This window comes from Oryzias latipes, chromosome 12, assembly GCF_002234675.1.
Source record: "Oryzias latipes chromosome 12, ASM223467v1".
NCBI lineage: Eukaryota > Metazoa > Chordata > Actinopteri > Beloniformes > Adrianichthyidae > Oryzias > Oryzias latipes.
The window spans coordinates 669,500-690,619 of NC_019870.2; the positions used below are offsets into that span (position 1 = coordinate 669,500).

Below are 21,120 nucleotides of genomic sequence, written 5' to 3' on the forward strand. Positions count from 1 at the left end.
CAAGCACCCCCCCTACCAAGGGCCCTACATCAATCAATCAATCAATCAAATCTTTATTTGTATAGCACTTTCACATCTTCCAGACATCCAAAGTGCTGCACACGTATAACTACACTAAAACCATAGGTAAAATTCAAAGAAACACAGTAAAATGATAATAAAATCATCAATAAAAGAAAACACACAAAAAAAAAAAAAAAAAAAAAAACAACAAAAAACTGTCTAATTATCATTCTCTCTGGTGTTAAAAGCCAATGTAAAAAGATGAGTTTTTAGCAGAGATTTAAAATCGTTTAAGGATCTGGCAGATCTCATAGACAGGGGGAGACGATTCCAGAGTTTGGGAGCAACCACTGAAAACGCTCTGTCCCCCTTGGTCACCAGTCGAGTCCTTGGAACCTCTAAGAGCATCTGGTCTACAGATCGCAGAGCTCTACGAGGACGATGGCTCTGCAGGAGCTCAGAAAGATAAGGAGGTGCCAGACCATTTAAACATTTAAAAACCAAGAGTAAGATTTTAAAATCAATTCTAAAAGAAACAGGCAGCCAGTGCAGAGAGCGCAGTATTGGTGTGATATGATCACGCCGTCTGGTCCCCGTTAGAAGTCGGGCAGCTGAATTCTGGACCAGCTGAAGACGGTGGAGGAGAGTCTGGTCGATCCCGGAATAAAGGGAGTTACAATAGTCCAGTCTGGAAAAGATGAATGCATGAACAACCCTTTCCAGGGTGTCATAGGGGAGATATGGCTTCACTTTACTGATTAATCTCAGATGATAAAAGCTGGACTGGACCACTGCACTAACTTCTTTGTCAAATTTAAAATGACAATCTAAAATGACCCCAAGATTCCTAATAAAAGACTGGTTAGAGTCTAATGACCCAATGGCACTGCTGCATCCTGTCAGGAGGTCCGTTTTCCCAAATCGAAGGACCTCGGTTTTACTTTCATTTAAGTTGAGGAAGTTTAGGTTCATCCAGGCTTTAACCTCCTCTAAACACCTTTGTAAGTTCTCTACACACTGGACTCCCCCAGATTTTAAGGGTAGATAAATCTGGATGTCATCTGCATAACAGTGATATGAGACATGATGTTTTTCAAAGATGGAGCCCAGTGGAAGCAGGTATAAAGAAAATAAAATAGGACCTAAAATTGAGCCTTGAGGAACCCCATGTCCGAGTGGGACCATTGTGGATGAGAATGGTCCCAGTTGGACAGAAAAACTCCTATTGGATAAATAGGAGTTAAACCACTGAAGCACTGTGCCTCTCAAACCAACAGATTGCTCTAATCGAGAGAGTAAAATATCGTGATTCACCGTATCAAAAGCAGCGGTAAGGTCAAGAAGGATTAAAACAGCAGAAGCTTCAGAATCGACAGTTAAAAGCAAATCATTGCATACCCTGAGTAGAGATGTTTCCGTACTGTGACGTGCTCTAAAACCAGACTGGAATTTGTCTAAGATGCCATAGAGCTCTAGATGGTCCTGTAGCTGAAGGTAAACAGCTTTCTCCAAAACTTTCGACAGAAAAGGCAGCTTGGATATGGGCCTAAAGTTTGAGAGAACAGAAGGATCCAAGCTGCTCTTTTTAAGAAGTGGTTGCACCACAGCATGTTTAAAGGCAGCTGGAACGCAACCTGAAAGAAGAGAAGTATTAATAAAATTGACTACCCAGGGACCGATAGAACTGAATACTTCCTTCAGCAGTCTGGGGGGAATACTGTCCCCTGGACAATAAGAGGGTCTCAGGTGCTGAACTATCTCAGAAGTTTCTGAGAGAGTCACAGGTTCAAAATGATCTAAAACAGCAGAAAGTGCAGATACAATAACAGGATCTGGGGTACAGGATACAGATAAAAGCCTGGCAGCACTTACTTTATCAATAAAATATCTTAAGAATCGTTCACAGAGTGTAGAAGAAGGAGTCAAGGATGATAGTGATGAATCATGAGGATTTAAAAGAGAGTTCAAAGAGTTAAAAATAATTTGGGGCTTACTGAGATTCTCCGCCACATAAGAAGAAATAAACTGTGCCTTGGCACTTTTGACAGCTGCCTGATACTCAGATAAGCAGTTTTTTAAAATCTCCAAAGAAATGTGGAGCTTATCTTCTTCCATCTCCTCTCAGCCTGTCGGAGAGCGCGCCTGAGCGTCCGGGTGTGTTCATTGAGCCACGGCTCTGATGCTGAATTACAGCGCTTCGTTTTAAACATGTCTAAGGTGCAAATAAAACCGAAAGAGGGGGGGCCCACTCCATACGGCAACCATGGGAGGGGTACCACTGCCAAGTAGCTCCCCCCCAAGGCGCATCGCAGGCTAAACCCCCCACCCCTTCACCCTAATATGAAGTTGTATGAGGTAGGGGGTAGGTTGGGGACAGCTGGTAGACTGTCCCCCCGGTGGTCAAACAGCTGTCCCCCAGCCCCCCCCCCCCCCAGCACAGGGGCCAGGCCCCATCCCCCGAGGAGCACCCCAGGCCCAGCACCACCCCCCCCCACACACAGAGAGAGAGGGGCCAGAAGGCGCCGCCCCCCCCGGAGCAAGCCCAGCCCCCCCCCCCCCCCAAGCGCCGGCCCTGGAAGAGCTCTGGTCAGGCCTCGACGGGACCGAGGCAGCCAACCGGCCGGGGCAACCGCCGATTGCCTCAGCGGAGACCCCGACCCGTAAACCCCCCATTGACCTCATTGTTAAAGAAGGTAAAGTTAGGGTGACATTTCTGTCACCTATTTTTGTGTATAAAAAACACAACACAGTATTGGTACATTGTTTACACTGTTGTGTAGTGACAGGCCAAAGATTGTTACTTGTTTTGAAAAGAAGTCCATGATGAATGGAAATTTATTTTTTAACCATTTGTAAACATCCATCCAGAACATTTGAACAACATCACACCGGAAGAATCTGTGGTCGATGTCTTCAACAGCAGTTTGGCAGAAGGAACAGCTGTTGTCATCAATGTTGAAATGTAATCTAAGTAGTTCTTTGGACGGATAAATATCATTCATAATTTTGAAGTGTTTCTTTAACTTTTGGGGGAATAGGAAGTTTCATGAAACCGGTTCTTAAATTAGTAACAACATTTTGTTCAAATTTCTGCAGTATATTGTTTTTGTTCTGTTGTCCAGGAAAAAACCTTTCTATGAATAAAGAGTTATTACATTTTCTGTCCATAAGAGGGCGTCCTTCAATGGATAATGTGGCTAACTGTGGTTTTATCATAACATGTGTCATTGTGTTCCTTGTTAGAAATACAAATTTTCCAGGAAGAGAATGCTGTGTAACCCTTGTTCTATCCTAGGCACTTTAACATTGGGAGTTGGGTCATCTAGACCCACTAGACAGAGCTCTGAACCTTTTTTCTTCTATGATTTGTGATCTTCACTGGTGTCCATGGATTACATGAAATCTTTCCACCTTTATCCACCTTTGTCATGGTAGGAGAACACCTCAATGGAAGGGGGGGGGGGGTCATCTAAGATAGAACAAGGGTTAATAGAACACATGTTGACATGCATGATGCTGCAGGGCTGTTATCAACATGCTGCATGATGTACAGATATTTTGCTGTCAACATAAATGTAAACTTTATTGTGTTAAACCTGTATACAGCATACTAGGCTGTTATAGTAACAGATTTATACATTTCTGACTCAGTGACTGAACTTTTCTTGCAGGTTTCCAATGGATTCAGACTTAAGGAAGAAGTGAATCTTAGCAATAAAAGATCTAACCCAGATGGATCACTGTGGTTCCAACTAATAATACAGTCTGGATATGTTCAGAACATTTTGTGGAAACACATTTTGATGCGAAAACAGACTGAAGGCTTGAAACCCGACACCAAAACATCCTTTTGACTTTATGTTCCACTTTTTTAATTACCGACACGAAGCCCACCGAGACGACTGTTGTTGTGAATTTAGGCTACACATAACATTGAATTGAATCTGTTTTACACAAATTGTTCACACATGAATCAGTAAATCTATTGTTTTTCTTTTAGGATAAATCTATTGTAAACTTTTGGACTTTTTGTTGTCTTATTATTGATTTATTATTATCTATTATTATTATTACTGAGTTATTTTGGGGCTTTTCTAAATAATTTAAATTACATATCAAGAGGTTTAAGACTTCTAAATGTTTAGAAATTATTTAAAAAAATTATTTGTAATAATTTTTTTATTTGTAAGAAGTCCTGCAACTTTGCATTTTCATTAAAGTTTGAGCTTTTGAGTCTGACTGTTTCTCTTATTTGACAGCAAATTATTTATCTATATAATTTTTTATTTATTTTTTTATTTACCCAGGCTGTGTCCCACCAAGGTGGGGTAGCCTAGACAAGGCACACAACTTTAGCTCCCTCTGTCCCTTCCCCAAACCCTCCTCCTTCAGTGTGTGAGTGCATGTGTGTGTATGTGCGTGTGACTGGTCACACCACACTGCACCAATATATACATAATATATATATATTATACATATATATGTTATATAAAAGCTACTCAGATGCCACTATAGACTATATAATTCATTGTCATGTGGGCGCCGACGACCTCACCAAGATGGCGTCGGCTCCGCCCCCGCTGACCAGGCTTCCAGGCGGGCGTGTCTCCTCTACCATGACGCTGAAGATTAGAGAGGAAGAGGAGGACCTACAGGTCACTCAGCCTGCAGCGCCCTCTGCTGGATGCTGAGATGAGCTGCAGGCAAAGCGGTGGGTTTCTTATTTTCAAAATAAAAGCTTGATGGACATTTATTTTGTATTCCAGCAGAAGTTTATGTTTGGGACGTCAGAGATGCAAAGACCTGAAGTATAAAGACACCAAAGATCAAAGCCTGGGAGGAAAACATTTATGACAGGATTGGTTCTGAGGTTCTTCCTGCCTGTTGCAGCCGATCAACAGAAAAAAACAAACCAAATCAAAAAACAGACGTTTTGTTGTGCAGTCAGACTCTTCAGCATTCATCCCCCCAGATCCATCCAGGATCATTCCAGATCCTTTAGGGGGCGCCACAGCAGATCCACATGTGGTTTGGCTTCAGTTTTACGGCAGATGCCCTTCCTGACTCAACACCGTTTACCACTGACTGTATCTGAGACCTGGACTGGACTGAGTGGCCCCGCCCCCCAGTGTTCCCAGATTTTGTGTAGCCTGTTTTCAAGTGGTAGGGGGTGTGGCCTTTCAACAAGCTCAATCCTGACTGGAATGAGTGGTTGCCATAGAAATGTCGACTTGAAGCAATCGCTGCTTACTAATAACTTCTGGCTCCAACATGGCGGCGTCCTTAAGGTGAGGGATTTGGAATAAACCATTTTCTGTGGGGGCGGGGGTCACTCTCAGTCCAGTTCTGTGATACAGTCGATGGCCTGTCCCAAGTCAATTTACCAGACTTGGGACAGGCACATGAAAGCATCGCAGGGCGCCCCCAGGGAGTCATGGGGGCTTACAGTCCCTGGTGGCTCCAGAGGGTCTCAGGTCCAAACCCGGTTTTCTTTTGGGTCAGAACTGTGAGCAGAAACGGTTTTTACCAAACATACTGAGGTTTTCAGCAGCTGATGGCTTCGTTGTCATGGTGACCGTATCAATCGTCCTGCAGATCTCTGAGCCTCTTCCTCTGAACGTGCAGCTGTGATGACGATGATGATGATGATGATGAAGATGAAGGGGTGGGGGTGGATATGCAGTGGAATAGTGCAGATTTGCAAGCGGGGGGGGGTTATAAGTGCAGCCAGCATGTCAGCGGCTCAGTCCAGGTCGGGACGCTCCTCCAGGCGCCTGGTTGGTTAGTAAGATGCTGGCGGCTGGGGCAGAGATGTGAAGTTCCGACCCGGTTCCTCCTGGTCCTCTCAAAGCAGGAACTTCAAGTATTCACCGGGAACGAGGTCACTTCCTGTTAGAAGAGCGAGGCTTTCTTCTTCAGGTCGTTTCGTCTCCATAGCGACAGGCGGTCGAACTCGGCCATCGACATCCCGAACACTCGCTGGAAGTCGTCCGCCGACAGATGCCTCTGACGGGACAGGAAACAAACCCCCCCGTCAGTGAGGCCGGCCCACACAGTCAGACCCAGAGGGGCGGCGAGCCTCACCTCCAGACGGGTGCGGTCCACTCCGGGAGGCAGCTTGGAGCGCCCCCTGTGGGTCACGACCAGGGCTTCATACGGAAGAATCTGTGCAGAACAGGAGAGGCGGGGGGGGGGGGGGGGGGGGGGGGGGTCAGGTCAGCACCTTCACCACCTCAATCTGTGATGTCATAAACCCGTTTGATTGACAGAACGCCTCAGTTTCAGGAGAAAACACGTTAGCTTAACGCTAACAGTGAAGCTGAAAAGCTGCAGGTGAACATGAAGGAGACGCCACCTGCAGCTGTCTGATGCCGATTGAGTGTCGTCCCGTTTGGATCAAATCTCTCATCAGCACGGATGCAAAAGCACCAGAATGAACCCCCCCCCCCCCCTGAGATGTTTTAGCCACACACGGCATTCAGCAAGTTAACTAACGAGCCGGGACGTCGACAACGGTGCTGTCTTGTTCCTCACGTTATGTTTTTGTACGACAAACTCCTCAGAGGAACACAAAATAAACACAAAGAGACGCAGATTGTGTTTGGTGGGGGCGTCAGCATCACCTTCTGCTCCAGGATGCTCGGCAGAGAGTTTCCTCGGTCCATGCGGTCCCTCCGAGACTCTCCGTTCTGCAGACAAGAAGGCACACTGCTGCAGTACCGCCAAAGAGCAGCAGGGGGCGGCGTGGAGCCACACAGAGCCAGAGCCACCCATTCAGCATCCAGACTTCAAAGACCTGCTCCCATAAAAGGGGTGTTTTTGGAGTTTTTAGCGAGTTCTGGGTTTCTCATGACGGAGCACAGATAGAAAATACTTCAGAGTTAAAACGGCATTTCTGAGTTTGTCTTTATTCAATCGTTGTGAATCAGGAGCAGATGAAAAATGCCATTTGAAAAAGATCGTATTTGTGATGAAACAAGTGAAATGGGCGGGGCCAAAGTCTCCAAAAAATAAATAACAAAACATTCAGAAAATATTGAGTTTGAGAAGAAGTGAGGCTTTAAAAAATGAAAAAGATCAAATCCTCCTCCTATCATCCCAGATTATAAAGCAGAGCTGGGTTTAGGTCATGCTGTGAAAGAAGCGTGCACACACACACACACACACACACACACACACACACACACCATGCTCACCTGAGCGGCTGCTGAACGCCACAAAGATCAGAGAGATCCAGAAAAGGAGGAGAGTCATGATCAGAGGAGAAAGGCTGTTTTCATCAGTAAAGACATATTTTCTGAGCATCAAATGTTGTCTTAGTCCAACAGGAACTTCCTGTCAGCTGACCTTTGGAGGGCGGGGGGCTCGTACCTGCTGGGTTTTTGTCTCCGTCTGTGGAAAACTCTGCCGACTGCATCTGAAACCCAAAGACTTGGTTAGAGTCCCTCAGTCCTCTCCGGGCTCCCAGAGGCACCATCAGCGTTTCTATCATAAAGACGTTTCTGTTACTCAAAAACGTAGAACCAGAGGCGGACGCACCAGCAGGCAGAGGGGCCTGGGGCCCCCGACTCTAGGGGCCCCGAGCTGAACACTTAATGAAAATGTCTCAAACACATTTTACGTCCATCATATTACACAGTCTGTCATGAAAAAACCCTGAACTGGCTAAAACCGGATCCTGTCAAAGTGACCCCCCCCCCCGTCCTTCTGCAGCGATGGTACATTCCAGTCAGTTATGCGTATTTCCTGTTTCCTGCGAGCTCTGCTGCAGGAGAGATGACGTAATCCTGAGTGAAGTCGGGTTGATGGGTCTTTTAGTTTCCTCAGCGTATAACAATAATGTAAAGTTTCTAATTATTCTTTACATTCTAGACATTTTTATTTCATGTTCTCCATTTCTGTATTTGTTACCAAACTTCCAAAAGTGCTGGAAGACGAATACAATAAGAAAAACAAGAAGAGAATAAAAAACTCTGATTCTTTTGCTTCTTTAGTAAAACTTGACAAAAGACAGAAAATAATATTTATTTATTTATTTTAGGAAGTGAAGATTAACAGTTTAGTTCATTTAAAAATGTCATATTTTTCAGAGTTGAAATAATGTGAATCATATCAAAACATTTCTTCAACATTTAAAAGAGATTTCAGTTTTTAAATTCTTATCAGAACATTTTGATATCAACCTTTTTTTTAAAGTGGACCCCAAAGGTAAAGTTAAAAATCCTAAATCTACATAATACAACCGCTGCAGGGGCCCCACGGGGCCCCCAACCTGCTAATAATAAATATTTATTTTCCTGATAAAATAGTGTTTGGGACCGTGATACTTGGCAATATCTTTATTTATATCTAGATCTTCAGAATAATAAGAAATATTTAATACTTATTTAAAATATATTATCATTATGTATCTTTATAAATTTTACTCTTCAATTTGTATTTCTTTAAAAATGTTTTGTTGAATTAAAAAATAAAAACATCTTAAATTGTCGTATACAAAATACTTTTATGGAGGAATAATAAAATATGATTTTCACAAAAAACTTTTGCTGAAAACAAACTTAATTTTTAAATCTTCAAATGTATCAAATCATTTTCTACATGAATGTGAGAAGCAGATCAGTTCTTACTCTGGTCAGACCGGAACGTGACGGAGACTTTGTAGAACCAGCAGACAAACCTGGAAACACAAGAACCGCAGCTGAGAAAAGCTCCGCCCACAGAGACCTCTCCTTGTCTGCGCAGGCTCCTGCGCAGACCAGCTACATCAGACTAGCCTGCGCAGACCAGCTACATCAGACGAATCAGTGCAGACAAGCCTGCGCAGACAAGCTACATCAGACTAGCCTGCGCAGACGAGCTACAGGCGACTGCAGACTTACTGTTGTGCATGTGCGTTCTGTCGGGGAGCGACTGTGTCTTCCTCCTGAAGTGGACGGCTTTCTCCTTCTCCTCCTTGAGGATCAGACGGCCCAGGTTGGACTGGATCTGAAGATGCAGCAGAAACCCCGGAGAACAGGAGGTCAGAGGTCAAGGTCACCTCCTCGTCCCTCAGAGTTGGGCGGCGGTCACAAACCCTCTGCAGCTCCTGCTCCTGCAGCGTCTCCGCCTCCTCTGTCAGGTCTTCAAACTCGTCCTCCTCCGGCAGCTTCTTCTTCTTCCTCTCGATCTCTGTGGGGGGAGGGGCGCTGGTGTCAGAGCGGTTTCGGATCAGCACGCGGCGGTCCACGTGTGTCTGTGTGCTGTTACCCATGGCGGCCAGCGAGGGGGGGCAGGGCCAGTACTCGGTCTCGATCTTGGAGGGCATGTTGGGGTCGGGGGGCTGAGCAGCGGGGAACTTGGCGGCCTTAACCACGCTGCTGCCCTCCCCGTGTTTGAGGGCGTCTGCAGACAGAGAGAAGCTGCTGAGCGGCGGCGGCGGCGAACACAGACGTGCGACAGACGGCTGACCTTACCCTGTTTGTAGATGGGGGGCTTCCTGTAGATGTTGGTCCCGTTATCTGGAAGAAGATCAGAAGATTCTGCATCAGAGAAAGAGACACAAGAGTTCTCCAGGATTCCTTAGGAACCAAAGGTTTTCCTCCAAAACTCTGAATCTGCAACCAAAGACCAAAAACAGGACATGCGGGGGGGGGGGGGTATTGAACCACCCACCAATTGTTCAAGTTCTCCCACTTCAAGAGATGAGAGAGGCCTGTCATTTCCATCGTAGGTAAACCAGAATACCTGTACTGCTGCCATTTCCCCATCCTGGGACTAATAAAGGAATATCTGATCTAAAATGAGAAAATAAGATCCAGAAAATCACACTGCAATCCTGACTGAGCCGTGATTTTACGCGGTCACCAGGGCGCAGTGTTAAGGGGGTGTTTTTGTCACTTGGGGGGCAGTGTTCAGGGGTGTGTTTGTCACACCCAAGTGACAAAACACCCCCCCTAACACTGAGCGTAAATCCAGGTGAGGGCGCAAAGGAGAACTGACCGCGCGGGATCACGGCTCAGTCAGGATTGCAGGCGTGTAGTTGTAAAATGGGGGGGGAGGTTCCTCACTCAGTTCCTGAATACGCCGCTCAGTTGTCTTTATGGCAGAGATGAAACGCCATACCAGAACTATTTTTATCTGTGCATTATCACTTTTTAATGCACACCCAGCAGCCAATCAGAATCGAGTATGGACCTGGACCGTGGTGTAAAGTACTGAGTTGAACTTTTCTTTTCCACCATAATTTACAAAGAAATTCTTGAAAAATCAATCAGTCAAAGTGATTTTCTGGATCTTATTTTGTCACAGTTGATGTTTATTTAAGCTTCTCTCGTCTTTTTAAGTGGGAGAACTTGAACAATTGGTGGCTGACTGAAGACGTTTTGCCCCACAGTACACGACTACATGGAAGGCGGGGCTTAGTTTGATCTGAAAGGAACTTCCTTGATGGCTCACTGTGCACGTCCATGAGTGTGCACGTGTGTGAGGTTGTTACCTGGCCGGTGGAAGTGCTGCAGGCTGGTGCTGATCTTGCGTCCTGCCTGCAGCTGCAGCGTGGATCCTCCAGGTGAGCCGCTCTCGCTCTCCGCCCGCCGACCTTTCACCTGGACAGAGAAGATCCGGGTTGAGATTCTGACCGACGGCTGATCAACCAGCTGAGGTTCTGCTGGACGGGGGCTCTGATGAGCAGACAACCCCCCCCCCCCCCCCGGTTCCCTCTGGGGTCGCCATAGTAACCTGAGGGAGGAGCAAAGCTTGCCACAGACGGCGAACGGTTCTTCTGTTCAGACACAAAGTAGCCATTAAAGCAGAGCAGAGATCCAGATGCTGCAGAACCTCCGGAAGGCAGAAACTGAAAAGTGGGCGGAGCTCTTACCTCAGGAGACAGGGCGGGCGATATGGCGGGAGGAGACAGGGAGCGCTGCAGAGACAAACAGATCCTGCTGAGTCAGCCGTCGCAGACGCCGCCGTCACATGATCAACATGAAAAACGCCGCTTTTTGTCTGCAGGTGGAGGTCTATCGGTCTGTCCACATGCACGAGCGTGGTGTGTGCACGCACCTCTCTGCGTGGAAGGTCGAGGGGGGAGAAGCTCAGGTGCGGCTGATAGGTCATCAGGTCGGGCCGCTCCACCTGCAGGATGGCTTTGTCTTTGGGCAGCGCCGCCAGGTCTTTGTAACCCACCACCTGGTCGTTCAGCCGGGTCTGTGCTCACGTGCACGCGCGCGCATACACACACAGCACACACAGCACACACACACATCACACGGTTTCCTGCTGATCCTCGAAGCAGAAATGCTTCAGTTTTTCGGAGAAATCTTACTTTTTTACGTTTCTGTCTAACAAACGGATCTAAGTTCAGGAAACGTCTGCAGGAGAACCCGGAGAACGAGGAATAACAGGTAGGACTGGTCCGTCAGAACCATCGCATCAACCGTCTTCTGTGTTAAAACCACGGAACAACGTTCCTCTGACTCCGCCTACTCCTGTCAACATGGGGGGCATTCCAGGAAGCATGTTTAAACTCCCCTGACTTTAAGCCTGAACTCTGGCTGAAATAAGCCTGGGGGGTCTTCCAGAAAGCAGGTTCTGCTAGCTCCCACGGTACGTTTGAGGCTAAGGAAGTGGATAACCTCAGCTTTCTGTTCCAGAAATGGAGGTATGTTTCAGGGTAGGTCAAGTTGCCATAGCAACTCATGCTCTGAACATAACCTGGTCTGGAGCAGGTTTAGTTGAAGCTTAGTTTATTTACAGAGAGGTGAAGCAGCATGGCGTGTCCATTTGAAGATGATCTAGAGCAGGGGTGTCAAACTCATTTTGGTTCGGGGGCCACATTCAACCCATCTGATCTCAAGTGGGCTGGACCAGTAACGTAAAGGAAAAGGAAAAATAACAGCTTTATTCTTGTTTTTTTACCTAATTGGAAAACATGCCTCAACCAACATGGTAGCCTAATCATTTCTTATTACACATTCATTCACAGAGGCCAATGGATCTTAAAGAAAATTAATTTCACTTTAAAAAATATTGGTTTATTCAATTTTATACAGCCTGAATATTTTAAATCTGACACTGAAGCAATCCTGATAACAAATTCTAGAGGGGCTACAGACAAAAATGAAACATCTTCCTAAAATGTAAACGTCCAAACGATGACAAAATGACACTAAATTAAACTTGCAAACATTTGTGAGAATCAGAGTTTGGAGTTAACCTCCTTTCTCTCCTGAAACTTCACCAGACCGTCAATATCAGGATTCAAATCCTGAGCAGAAACACATTTACTGTCATTCAAGTCTACAAAACACAATGAAATGTCCATTATTATCATTCATTATTATAAGAATCTTTTCCTGTTTCTGCCTGAATTTTGTGGCAACACCTGCCTTCTTCCTGACCTTTGATGGAGCGCCATCAGTGACCAAAATTACTTCATGTGACCAGTTCACTTCAACATTGTCCAGCACAGTAACTAGAGAGCTGACTATGTCATCAGCTGTTGTTGTGTCCATCAACTCCAGAAACTCCACTGTGACGTCTCTTCATCACCTCTAATAAACATGCACAGCTGTACATATCTGTGATGTTGGTGCTTTCATCAATAGTGACTGAAAATACAATAAATGACTGGATTCCTTCATATGGCTGCCCATGTTTCCTCAGAGATGTTGGATCTGATAGTAATTCTTGACAGACTCATGTTTAAGGTCGACTGCTTTTTGGGAACAAGACTTCTGCAGCCTTCAGCATTTTTCAATAAGTTCACCATCAGAAAATGGATTGGATGTTTGCTCCAACTTATTTGCAATAAGGTAGCTAGCTTTCACTGCTCCATCACTGACGTCACGGCTGCAGTAAATCCAGATGGTTATTTATCGGTCCAGCTAATAGTTGCTAAATATTTTTTTTCTTAACTGCAAATGGTGAAACTTTTCTTTGTGGAGAGTCTCATAGTGGTGCTGAATGTTGTGTTCTTGGAGAACCTGTTGATGACATACCAAGCATGCAGGTTTGCATTCAGCTCAGGACTTCACTTCAACCTTTATTTTTTTTGGACAACATTTTGGTCATTAGGGAGTCACTACTGATCATCCTTCAGTGGTGAGGCTCACAGGGAACCAAACTACTGCCTACCCAGACAAAGAGCTGTTAGGTTTCGTTTTTGGGACATGCAGAGTTATGTTGTTTCACCTGTTAAGCTTTTCCTTCGCTCCCCCTAGTGGCGGAATTGCGCATTTCGGTTATTTCTTTAAAAAATCATAACTCGCCACAGGAATGGACTAGAAACTTGCTTTTTTTAAACATTCTTGTGATTTTCACTCTTCATGTGTGGGCTGGACTAAGCCACCTGGCGGGCCGGATACGGCCCGCGGGCCATATGTTTGACACCCCTGCACTAGACAGTGCTCTGAACCTTTTTTCTTCAATGATTTGTGATCTTCACATGTGTCCATGGATTACATGAAATCTTTCCACCTTTATCCACCTTTGTCAATGGTAGGGAGAACACGTCAATGGAAGGGGGGGGGGGGTCATCTAAGATAGCACAAGGGATAAGTAGGTGTAACTTTGGTGCTGCTGTTAGATTGGCACTGCAAGGGATTGTGGGATACCAATCCCTTTGCCTGTCTGGATGGATTTGGGTTTAAGTGTGGGTTTTTGACCAAATGTGTTTAGTTGTTTAGCTGTTTTACTGTGTTTTGTGTAGTTATTTGTCCAGTTATGTTTAATTTTTTCTGCACCATGAGTGAGAGGGAGGAAGAGGAGGATGAGTTCTTATAGCAGCCCTACTGTGAAATGATGAATTCAGAGATATGGCAAATGGTTTCACAATGTGAATCCATTTTGTTTCAGTTATTTTATTGTTATAAAAATGAGAATATCTGCAGGCTCAAACTTAGACATATGAGAGTTCAAGAATTACAATAAGATAAGATGGAAAATCTTTAATTGAATTGGAGTAAAATGACATTTAGTTAGATAAATATGTAAATTTGAGTTGTATAAACAATTATTGAGTTTTAAAGACGTAAGAAATTAAGTTGAATAAATTTAACTCAATCACTTGTTACCAATAGAATTAATTTAAGTTGGATAAGTTATATATATACATGCGCCACAATGGAAATAAGATCAGAAACTCGTGCGTTTACTTTGTTCTGTTTCTCCAAGCAGAAACTCTTTCTTTTGCTGATGATGCAGCCGTGTTACTTTATTGATGGTCGTATAATCTTCATACGCCGTCATTAAAACCTCAGACTCCGTCTCACTGAAGTATAGCGCTCTCTCTCTTTCTCCACGCGTTTCCATGGTAACTCCAGAAATCGGCGATCCATTGAGAATGTCTTTATGTACCTGCTGTGCACGTGCATTAACCCAGGGTTACCAAGTGGAGCGTAATTATGCTAACCCATATCCGGTCTTTAGGAACCGACATACCCAGAGTAAACAAGTTCAGGTGGTTTTCAGCCAGAGTTCAGGCTTAAAGTCAGGGGAGTTTAAACGGGCCTTCTGGAATACCCCCCTGGTGTAACCGTTTAACAAGTAAACAAACAAACAAACAAACAAAGTCTTCAGCTCCTCTGAAACACAGGAAGCTCCTCGTCACGTGATGATGATGATGATGATGATGATGTTTTTCACCCCACCGTTCTTCAGCAGCTACCGTCTGAACATGTTTAGCATAGCTTAGCATCCCAGATGTCACTGGAAACAGTTGACAGGTTTTTTACAGACTGTCGTTCTTCATCGTTAACGAAGTTCCAACGTTTTCTGAAACTGAGAAAAGCGGCTATGTGGCGACATTTCTACACCAGAACAGCTGATTTACACAGTTAGCTTAAACGCGTCGCTACAGTCGTGTTGCGTGTCAACACAAAGCTGGAATGACGGTAAACGCTGAGAGTTAACCTTCAGTTAGCGAAGGCTTTGATTAAACATTTGTATCCGTTTGTTTTAATGACTGAACTTGTTTGTGACTCCCAGACGTTTCCTTTCACTACAGTTACAGTTTGTAGCATTTGATTAGCAAGATTAGCTTCGTACACAATTATCGCTGATTTTCCTCCTTTGAGTCTTTTTCAGAGCAGCTTTAGCTTTTTGTTTTACGTCAACCAGGAAACATTTTGACCTGTTCTTTAGTTTCTCTCCCATAAATCATATCAACCACCCTTTTTGGTTCATTTTTGTCGTGTTCTTCCTGCTTCTAGCTGTAAATTCGGCTTCACAGGCTGGGATAGGCTCCAGCAACCTGTGAGCCCAAAAGGGATCAGGCAGGTTCAGAAACTGGATGGATGTTGGATGGATGGAAAGATGGATGTTGGATGTCGTCATGGGTCTTTGTGTGGGGGGTGGGGGTACCATGATGCCGGGGGCCGGAGAGCCTGGCGTGCTGGGTTCCTTGGAGGACGGCAGGTTGACCGGGGTTACCCGACCCTCCACCTGTGGGGGTCACAGGAGGAGGTGAGGGGGGATGTGGGGTTTGGGTCCAGTGGGACGGTTGTCCTGATGATGAAGATGATGAAGACGGATTACCTTCTGCATGTCTGGAGACGGCGGTCCTCCGTTTGCTTCAGAGCAGCTGCAGAAGACAGAAGACAGGCGGTGAGTCCACGGCAATGCGCCCCCCCCTCCCCCCTCCCGCCATGACTCATCAGAATCAGAGCAGAGTAATCAGATTACATCCCTGAAAGCTTCTTGATTCCTCAGAAGGAGGAACATCCAGCAAACGTGACAGGAGCAGATCACAAAACCGACAGATAAGGGGGGGCATCTGCGACAGAGGCTGGAGGACGTGAAAGAAGGTTCAATTCCCACCCCACGGTGAGGCCCTCTACACCACAGAAGCTCTCAGAGCTTCTACCATGTTGGATCTGGACATGAGACGCTCAGACACCAACGTGTGACGTTGCAGCGGCTGTCGGTCCGGTTGGTTTGACTTCCTGTTAGTCCAACAGCTTCCTGCCGTCACTAAACAGGTTTCCGTTGTTTCACGGTGATCCGGTGTGACTCCAGATTACAGTCTGGTTCACGGGAACGCTCTCAGGAAGGAAGGACTGAAGAACGGTTCTGGTTCTGGCGTCTGTTTGACCCCCCCCCCCCCCCCCCCCCCGCGCAGACTCACGCCCCCCGTCTGCACCCACATTTCCTGCTGGTTTGTGTCAGATTCAGCATTAAGGTGAGGGGGGGTCGCTAACTGACAGGAACCGCCCCTCAGACTCCTAACAGCATGAGCGCTGTCTACCTCAGTGAGGGGGGGTCTGTCCTTAACTCAGTTTATCAGCCCCCCCAGCCGGGACAACGCCCCGCCGCTGCCCAACCGCCGCTGCCGTGGTAACACTCCCCCCTCCAGGGAGGCTGATACAGGATCAGGTCTTCATCCTCCTCCCGAGTGTGTGTGTGTGTGTGTGTGAGTCACACACACAGCTGTGTTGTGATTCTGTGACTGATTGTCCCCCATAGGAAGTTATCCTAGAATCTGAGTTTGTGGATTTCTGTTCTTTACGAGGAAGCAGAGATGAAGATGCCGAGGTTCAGGATGGATCAGGAATGAGGACATCAGAGGGACAGCACATGTTCTGGTTCTGGAGATCCAGTCAGTCTGAGATGGTTGGGATGAGATGTCCAGAGGAGAGACTGAAGGATGCTGAGTGTAGAGGAAGACCAGAGAGGAGGATTCTGGATCCAGAGATGAAGACATGAAGGTAGCTGCTGGTAGAGGATGCAGGAGACAGACGGAGGAAGCTGATTGGCTGTGGAGACCCTGAAGGAGAAGAAGGTACCTCCACCCCCACCATCCAGGTACAGGGATGGGGTCTTCCTCCATCCACTGGTTCCTGATCAGACCTGGAAGACGACCAGGAGAGGAGATCTGCACTTTGTGTGTGTGTCCGTGTGTGTGTGTCCGTGAGTGTGTGTCCATGTGTGTGTGTCCGTGAGTGTGTGTCCATGTGTGTCCATGTGTGTGTGTGTTTGCTGGTTTGTGAAGGCTGAAGGTTTTATCAGAGCTTTTAGCTGTCAGAGTCATCGATAAAGGTCTGTGTGTGTGTGTGTGTGTGTGTGTGGTCACTAATGGACCCCTCCCCCACAGAGTGAAGGTCTAAATGTAGATAATCCAGCAGAACATCTGATTGTGAGGAGGAACACAGAACCGCTGAAGTTCTGGTCTGAACAGGAGTGATGCCTCCCCTCCCGGTCTGGGACAGTCAGGAACCTCCCTCCTGCAGAACCTCCCGTTTTCGAGAAGAACTGGAGGATCAGCGGGTCGAACCTCTTCCGGACCATCCGGACCGGGAGAGGTTCGAGGATGAGGCGGGAAAATGCACCGGAAGCTTCATCAGATTAAAGGGCAGATTATCATTCGGGGGCCGCGCGGCCGCTGCTCGTGCACAGATGCTCTCCATCAGCCTCATTCTATCGCTCAAGGACGCGCGTGCACGCAGAAAAGCGTGATGATGAAGAGGAGCAGACCTTCGTCTGCGATCGAAGGCCGCAGTCCGAACGAGCCTGAGCGCGCGACTCCCCGCAAATCAGCTGTTTGTGTTTAGACGGCGGCGGCGGGGGTCTGCTGCGGGGAAGGCGCGTGATGCCCGCGTGCGGGGGGAGGGGGGTCCGACGGTCCTACCTCACAACCGCGAGGGAGAGAAGACATCCAGGACCGAACCGGGAGGAGGAGACGGCTGACCCTCCGCGTGAGGAAGAGGAGGAGGTTCCTGTTGCTCCGCCGGTCCACAATGATACTGGGAGGGGGCCAGGAGGGGGTGGGGGCGCAGAGATGACGCAGCACGACGTCTGCCTCCTCCAGGCACGCGCTCGGCAGAGAAACCACAGTCACGTGACACAGACCAGGAGCTCCGCGCCTCGCGGACAGTTCTTCATCTGGACGGTTCCGATGGATTTTTATTGACCTGTTAATTTCAACAGAACTGTCACGAAGTTTACATTATGAACCAACAATAAAGACGTTTTAGCTTAACATGATTGTTTTCACCTAAAAGCAGGAAACATTGTAATTGATCACCTGCTGTGACGTCATTGACCCTTGTTCTATCCTAGGCACTTTAACATTGGGAGTTGGGTCATCTAGACCCACTGGACAGTGCTCTGAACCTTTTTTCTTCAATGATTTGTGATCTTCACTGGTGTCCATGGATTACAGGAAATCTTTCCACCTTTATCCACCTTTGTCATGGTAGGGAGAACACGTCAATGGAAGGGGGGGGTCATCTAAGATAGCACAAGGGTTAAACATGAGGGGCATTGATGAGCAGAACACAAACCACTCTGGAGCTTCAGGACTTACTCTCTGCTCTTTGCAGATGATGTCCTGTTGGCTTCATCGACCTCCAGCGTGCACGTGTTGTTTAGATGCCTCTTAGGTCTGAATAAACTCTTTGCTGCATTTGAAGTTCATAAGTGTAAAGTCTCTCATGAAATCTTTATTTCTTTCTGCTGGAGGTCAGGCTATTTGTTGGATCAATTAGTTTAAAAAAAAGCTGTAAAGTGTCTTGAAATGTGTTCCCAACATAAAATGAGGCTATGTAAAATGTGAAATCTGTAATGTAAACATGTAATTGTACCTGAGCCTTACACACTTTATTTATTAATTCATATCCCTGAGACTTGGTATTATTCTTTCTTTATCTGTTTGAAAGAAATGTATTTATATTATATTGATATTCTATCCTGACCCAGCATTTACAATTAGGTTTAGTAAAAGATAAAAAAAAATATTTTTTCAAGTTTATAACAAGTAGAAATTACGTCTCTGGGCTTCCAGCATCCAAAAACGATCATGTAAAGGGATCAAGAATATTTGATACTTTAGATATTTATGTGTTAAAAAACAAAAGTGATTACAAAATATATCTATAGAGCAATAATAAATGTATGGAAATGTATTGAACTTGAAATTTAACTCTGTATACGAACCTAAATTTATCTACGTTAAGAATTGTTAATGTTTTAGTTTTAGCGCCATTTTTACTAAATGAATCCATTTACATTGTCTTGTAGTTCTGTTGTTCCCTATATATCCTCTGGATGGCGCTGCCTCAAACGGCTACTGTTATTTTTGACAGGATGTTACGTCACCACATATAAATGCTGGGATCTCTCACTCTGTTATGTTGTCGAACCGTAAAACTTAAACTTGCATAAGAAATGACATTTTGACTGAAATTACATTAAATTGTTATTTTTCTTGGACAGTTGGTTCTAAAATGGTTAAAATTTGAGACTTTACATTAAAACATTACTTTATAGCTGTTTTAGGTCTGACAGTTTTAAAAAAGAAATCCCAAATAATAATCGGATTCCTCTGTCGTCATACACGATCTTTGATCTGGAGAAATGGCGTCGCAGGACGGACTGGCGGCTCTGGTAAGACTTCAAACCCAGATTCCGTTCTCTGCGGTCAGGGTTCTTTCTCAGAACCGCTCCGGTACCGAATCTAGAGCCAGTCTGACACACACACACATGTGTTAACTGCAAACGAAGCAGACAGAAGGTTAGCAAACGGTAACTCTGTAGCCCAGCACGTGCTGGACGGATGCGCAGGTAAACATTGACGTGACACGTGGTTCTGTAACGCCTGAAGTCGTGAATTGGTTCATAGTTTTCCGTTTCTGTGGATTGAAGCTTAGTTTGTAGAAACCATCGCCATTCCGGCTCACTGTTTGGGTTGGTGGTGGGAGGATCATGCTGCAACTGCTTCTACAGAGACGGATTTCGGACATTTGGGAGCTTTATTTTCCTCCATGGTTGTTGCAGCCACTGTGGTGCCTTCACTGACATTGGCAGCTTTAATGTGATCTTGCCTTGTGTGTCCTCAGGGGGTGGAGGGGGCCTCCGCTGCTGCACATGCTCTGTCTCTGCCTGCAGAAGCGTATGGAAACGACGTACGTGCGCGTCAGCCAGCAGCTTTCTCTGTGCACCGGATCTCTGGGTGACTGTTTTTTTCTGGTTTCAGCCTCGGCTGGAGGTCATGTGGGCGATGAAGGCCTACAACCACGCAGAGGTCTACTTCAATGTAACGTACCTGTTTGTTTTTCTGCACAAACACCTGAGGCACCCAAAGCTCCGCCCACACTTTCACCTGTTCACCTGAGAAACTGTTTCCCAATCAGCTGCTGGATCCGCTGGTTTCAGTGGATCTGCATCAGGACGCTTTGGCTCCTGGTTCCTCCGTGTTCTTTGGTGCAAACGCTGGCGTTCCTGCGCGAAGCGTGACCTCCGTCTGTTCTGCTTCCAGCTCATCTCATCCGTCGATCCCAAGTTCCTGAAACTGACCAAGCTGGACGACAGAATCTACTCCAGCTTCAGAGAAACCTTCAAGGATCTGGACGTCAGGCAGCTCAAGGAGGAGGACCTGAAGTCTGACCAGGCCAAGGAGGTGGGTGATTGAGCGCCACCGTGTGGCTGTGCGCAGCAGGGGACGAGCAGGGTACATTATTTCCCATAATGCAGTGGGGTCAGTGACAGTTTGTGAAGAGAATCTGCACCAGGAAAGATTTTGATAAAGAAATCAGAGCAGCTCCTGAAAGAAAGTTTTGTCCCGACGCGGCAGAGGTGGCGTCCGTTCTGCAACCAGTTCGAAGGCTTGGTGGAGGACTTCAACTACGGCACTCTGCTGCGCCTGGACTGCCAGAAGGGCTACAGCGAGGAGAACAGCATCTTCTGTGAGTTCAGCTCCTCCACGGCAGGCGGACCCGCCCACAAACTGACAGTCTGCTTCTCCGCTCGCAGCCACCAGGGTGCAGTTCTTCGCCATCGAGATCGCCCGCAACAGAGAGGGCTGCAACGAGGCGGTCTACAGGTCCAAAGAACCCCGCAGCTGATGGACCGGGTCGCTCCTGCAGGAGAGGACCTCACTCTGTTGGGGAGAAATCTTCATCTTCCACCTGAGGAGTCTTCGTCATCCGGTTCTATTGGACGTTTAAAAGCCGACGTTCCCACATCCACGTTTCTACAGTGTTCCCGCCTCGGACAGGAAGTGACATCATGAACAAACTTTCTGCAAAACTCAACATCCGTCACTTTAAAGCTGCTTGTTTTTTTTGTTAACACAGAAAATAAAAACCAAATGTGTCGTCTGTGAATTCATGACGTGTGAACCTCGTCCAGCTGCAGACGTGA

The 21,120-nt window shown here is 46.4% G+C and overlaps 2 protein-coding genes across 6 annotated transcripts; one reads left to right on the forward strand and one right to left on the reverse strand.

The window, feature by feature from the left end:
- Positions 1–4,737: 4,737 nt before the first annotated feature.
- LOC101164377 (dematin) lies at positions 4,738–18,105 on the reverse strand. 5 transcript variants are annotated; one of them, XM_023961179.1, is made up of 16 exons: positions 17,609–18,104; positions 15,520–15,565; positions 15,346–15,426; positions 11,047–11,190; positions 10,862–10,906; positions 10,481–10,589; positions 9,459–9,524; positions 9,253–9,387; positions 9,080–9,174; positions 8,886–8,991; positions 8,634–8,683; positions 7,351–7,420; positions 7,200–7,210; positions 6,627–6,692; positions 6,088–6,168; positions 4,738–6,009 (listed from the first exon to the last, which is right to left on the reverse strand). In XM_023961179.1, exons 2-16 carry the CDS (start codon positions 15,526–15,528, stop codon positions 5,896–5,898), a joined length of 1,182 nt encoding a protein of 393 aa, XP_023816947.1. In that variant the 5' UTR covers positions 15,529–15,565; positions 17,609–18,104; the 3' UTR covers positions 4,738–5,895. The 5 variants fall into 5 exon arrangements, 4 of the variants coding, with proteins under 4 accessions (XP_023816947.1, XP_023816950.1, XP_023816948.1 ...); XM_023961182.1 differs by having other exon boundaries at positions 7,200–7,207; positions 7,375–7,420; positions 17,609–18,103; XM_023961180.1 differs by having other exon boundaries at positions 9,459–9,503; positions 17,609–18,102.
- Positions 18,106–19,101: 996 nt separating this feature from the next.
- On the forward strand, positions 19,102–21,083 carry pbdc1 (polysaccharide biosynthesis domain containing 1). Its single transcript, XM_004084104.3, has 6 exons — positions 19,102–19,365; positions 19,818–19,883; positions 19,955–20,014; positions 20,237–20,377; positions 20,552–20,663; positions 20,731–21,083. Exons 1-6 carry the CDS (start codon positions 19,336–19,338, stop codon positions 20,820–20,822), a joined length of 501 nt encoding a protein of 166 aa, XP_004084152.1. The 5' UTR covers positions 19,102–19,335; the 3' UTR covers positions 20,823–21,083.
- Positions 21,084–21,120: the final 37 nt, after the last annotated feature.

Bases quoted from the DNA above. Each gene is read 5' to 3' on its own strand.
- LOC101164377 (XM_023961179.1), bottom strand. The intron at 10,907-11,046 runs GTGCGTGCACAC...TTGTCTCTGCAG, and splicing joins TCGACCTTCCACGCAGAGAG to CGCTCCCTGTCTCCTCCCGC. The intron at 9,525-10,480 runs GTAACAACCTCA...TCTCTGATGCAG, and splicing joins GCAGCACTTCCACCGGCCAG to AATCTTCTGATCTTCTTCCA.
- pbdc1 (XM_004084104.3), top strand. From the start codon at position 19,336: ATGGCGTCGCAGGACGGACTGGCGGCTCTG. The intron at 19,884-19,954 runs GTACGTGCGCGT...TTCTGGTTTCAG, and splicing joins CAGAAGCGTATGGAAACGAC to CCTCGGCTGGAGGTCATGTG. The intron at 20,664-20,730 runs GTGAGTTCAGCT...CTCCGCTCGCAG, and splicing joins CGAGGAGAACAGCATCTTCT to CCACCAGGGTGCAGTTCTTC.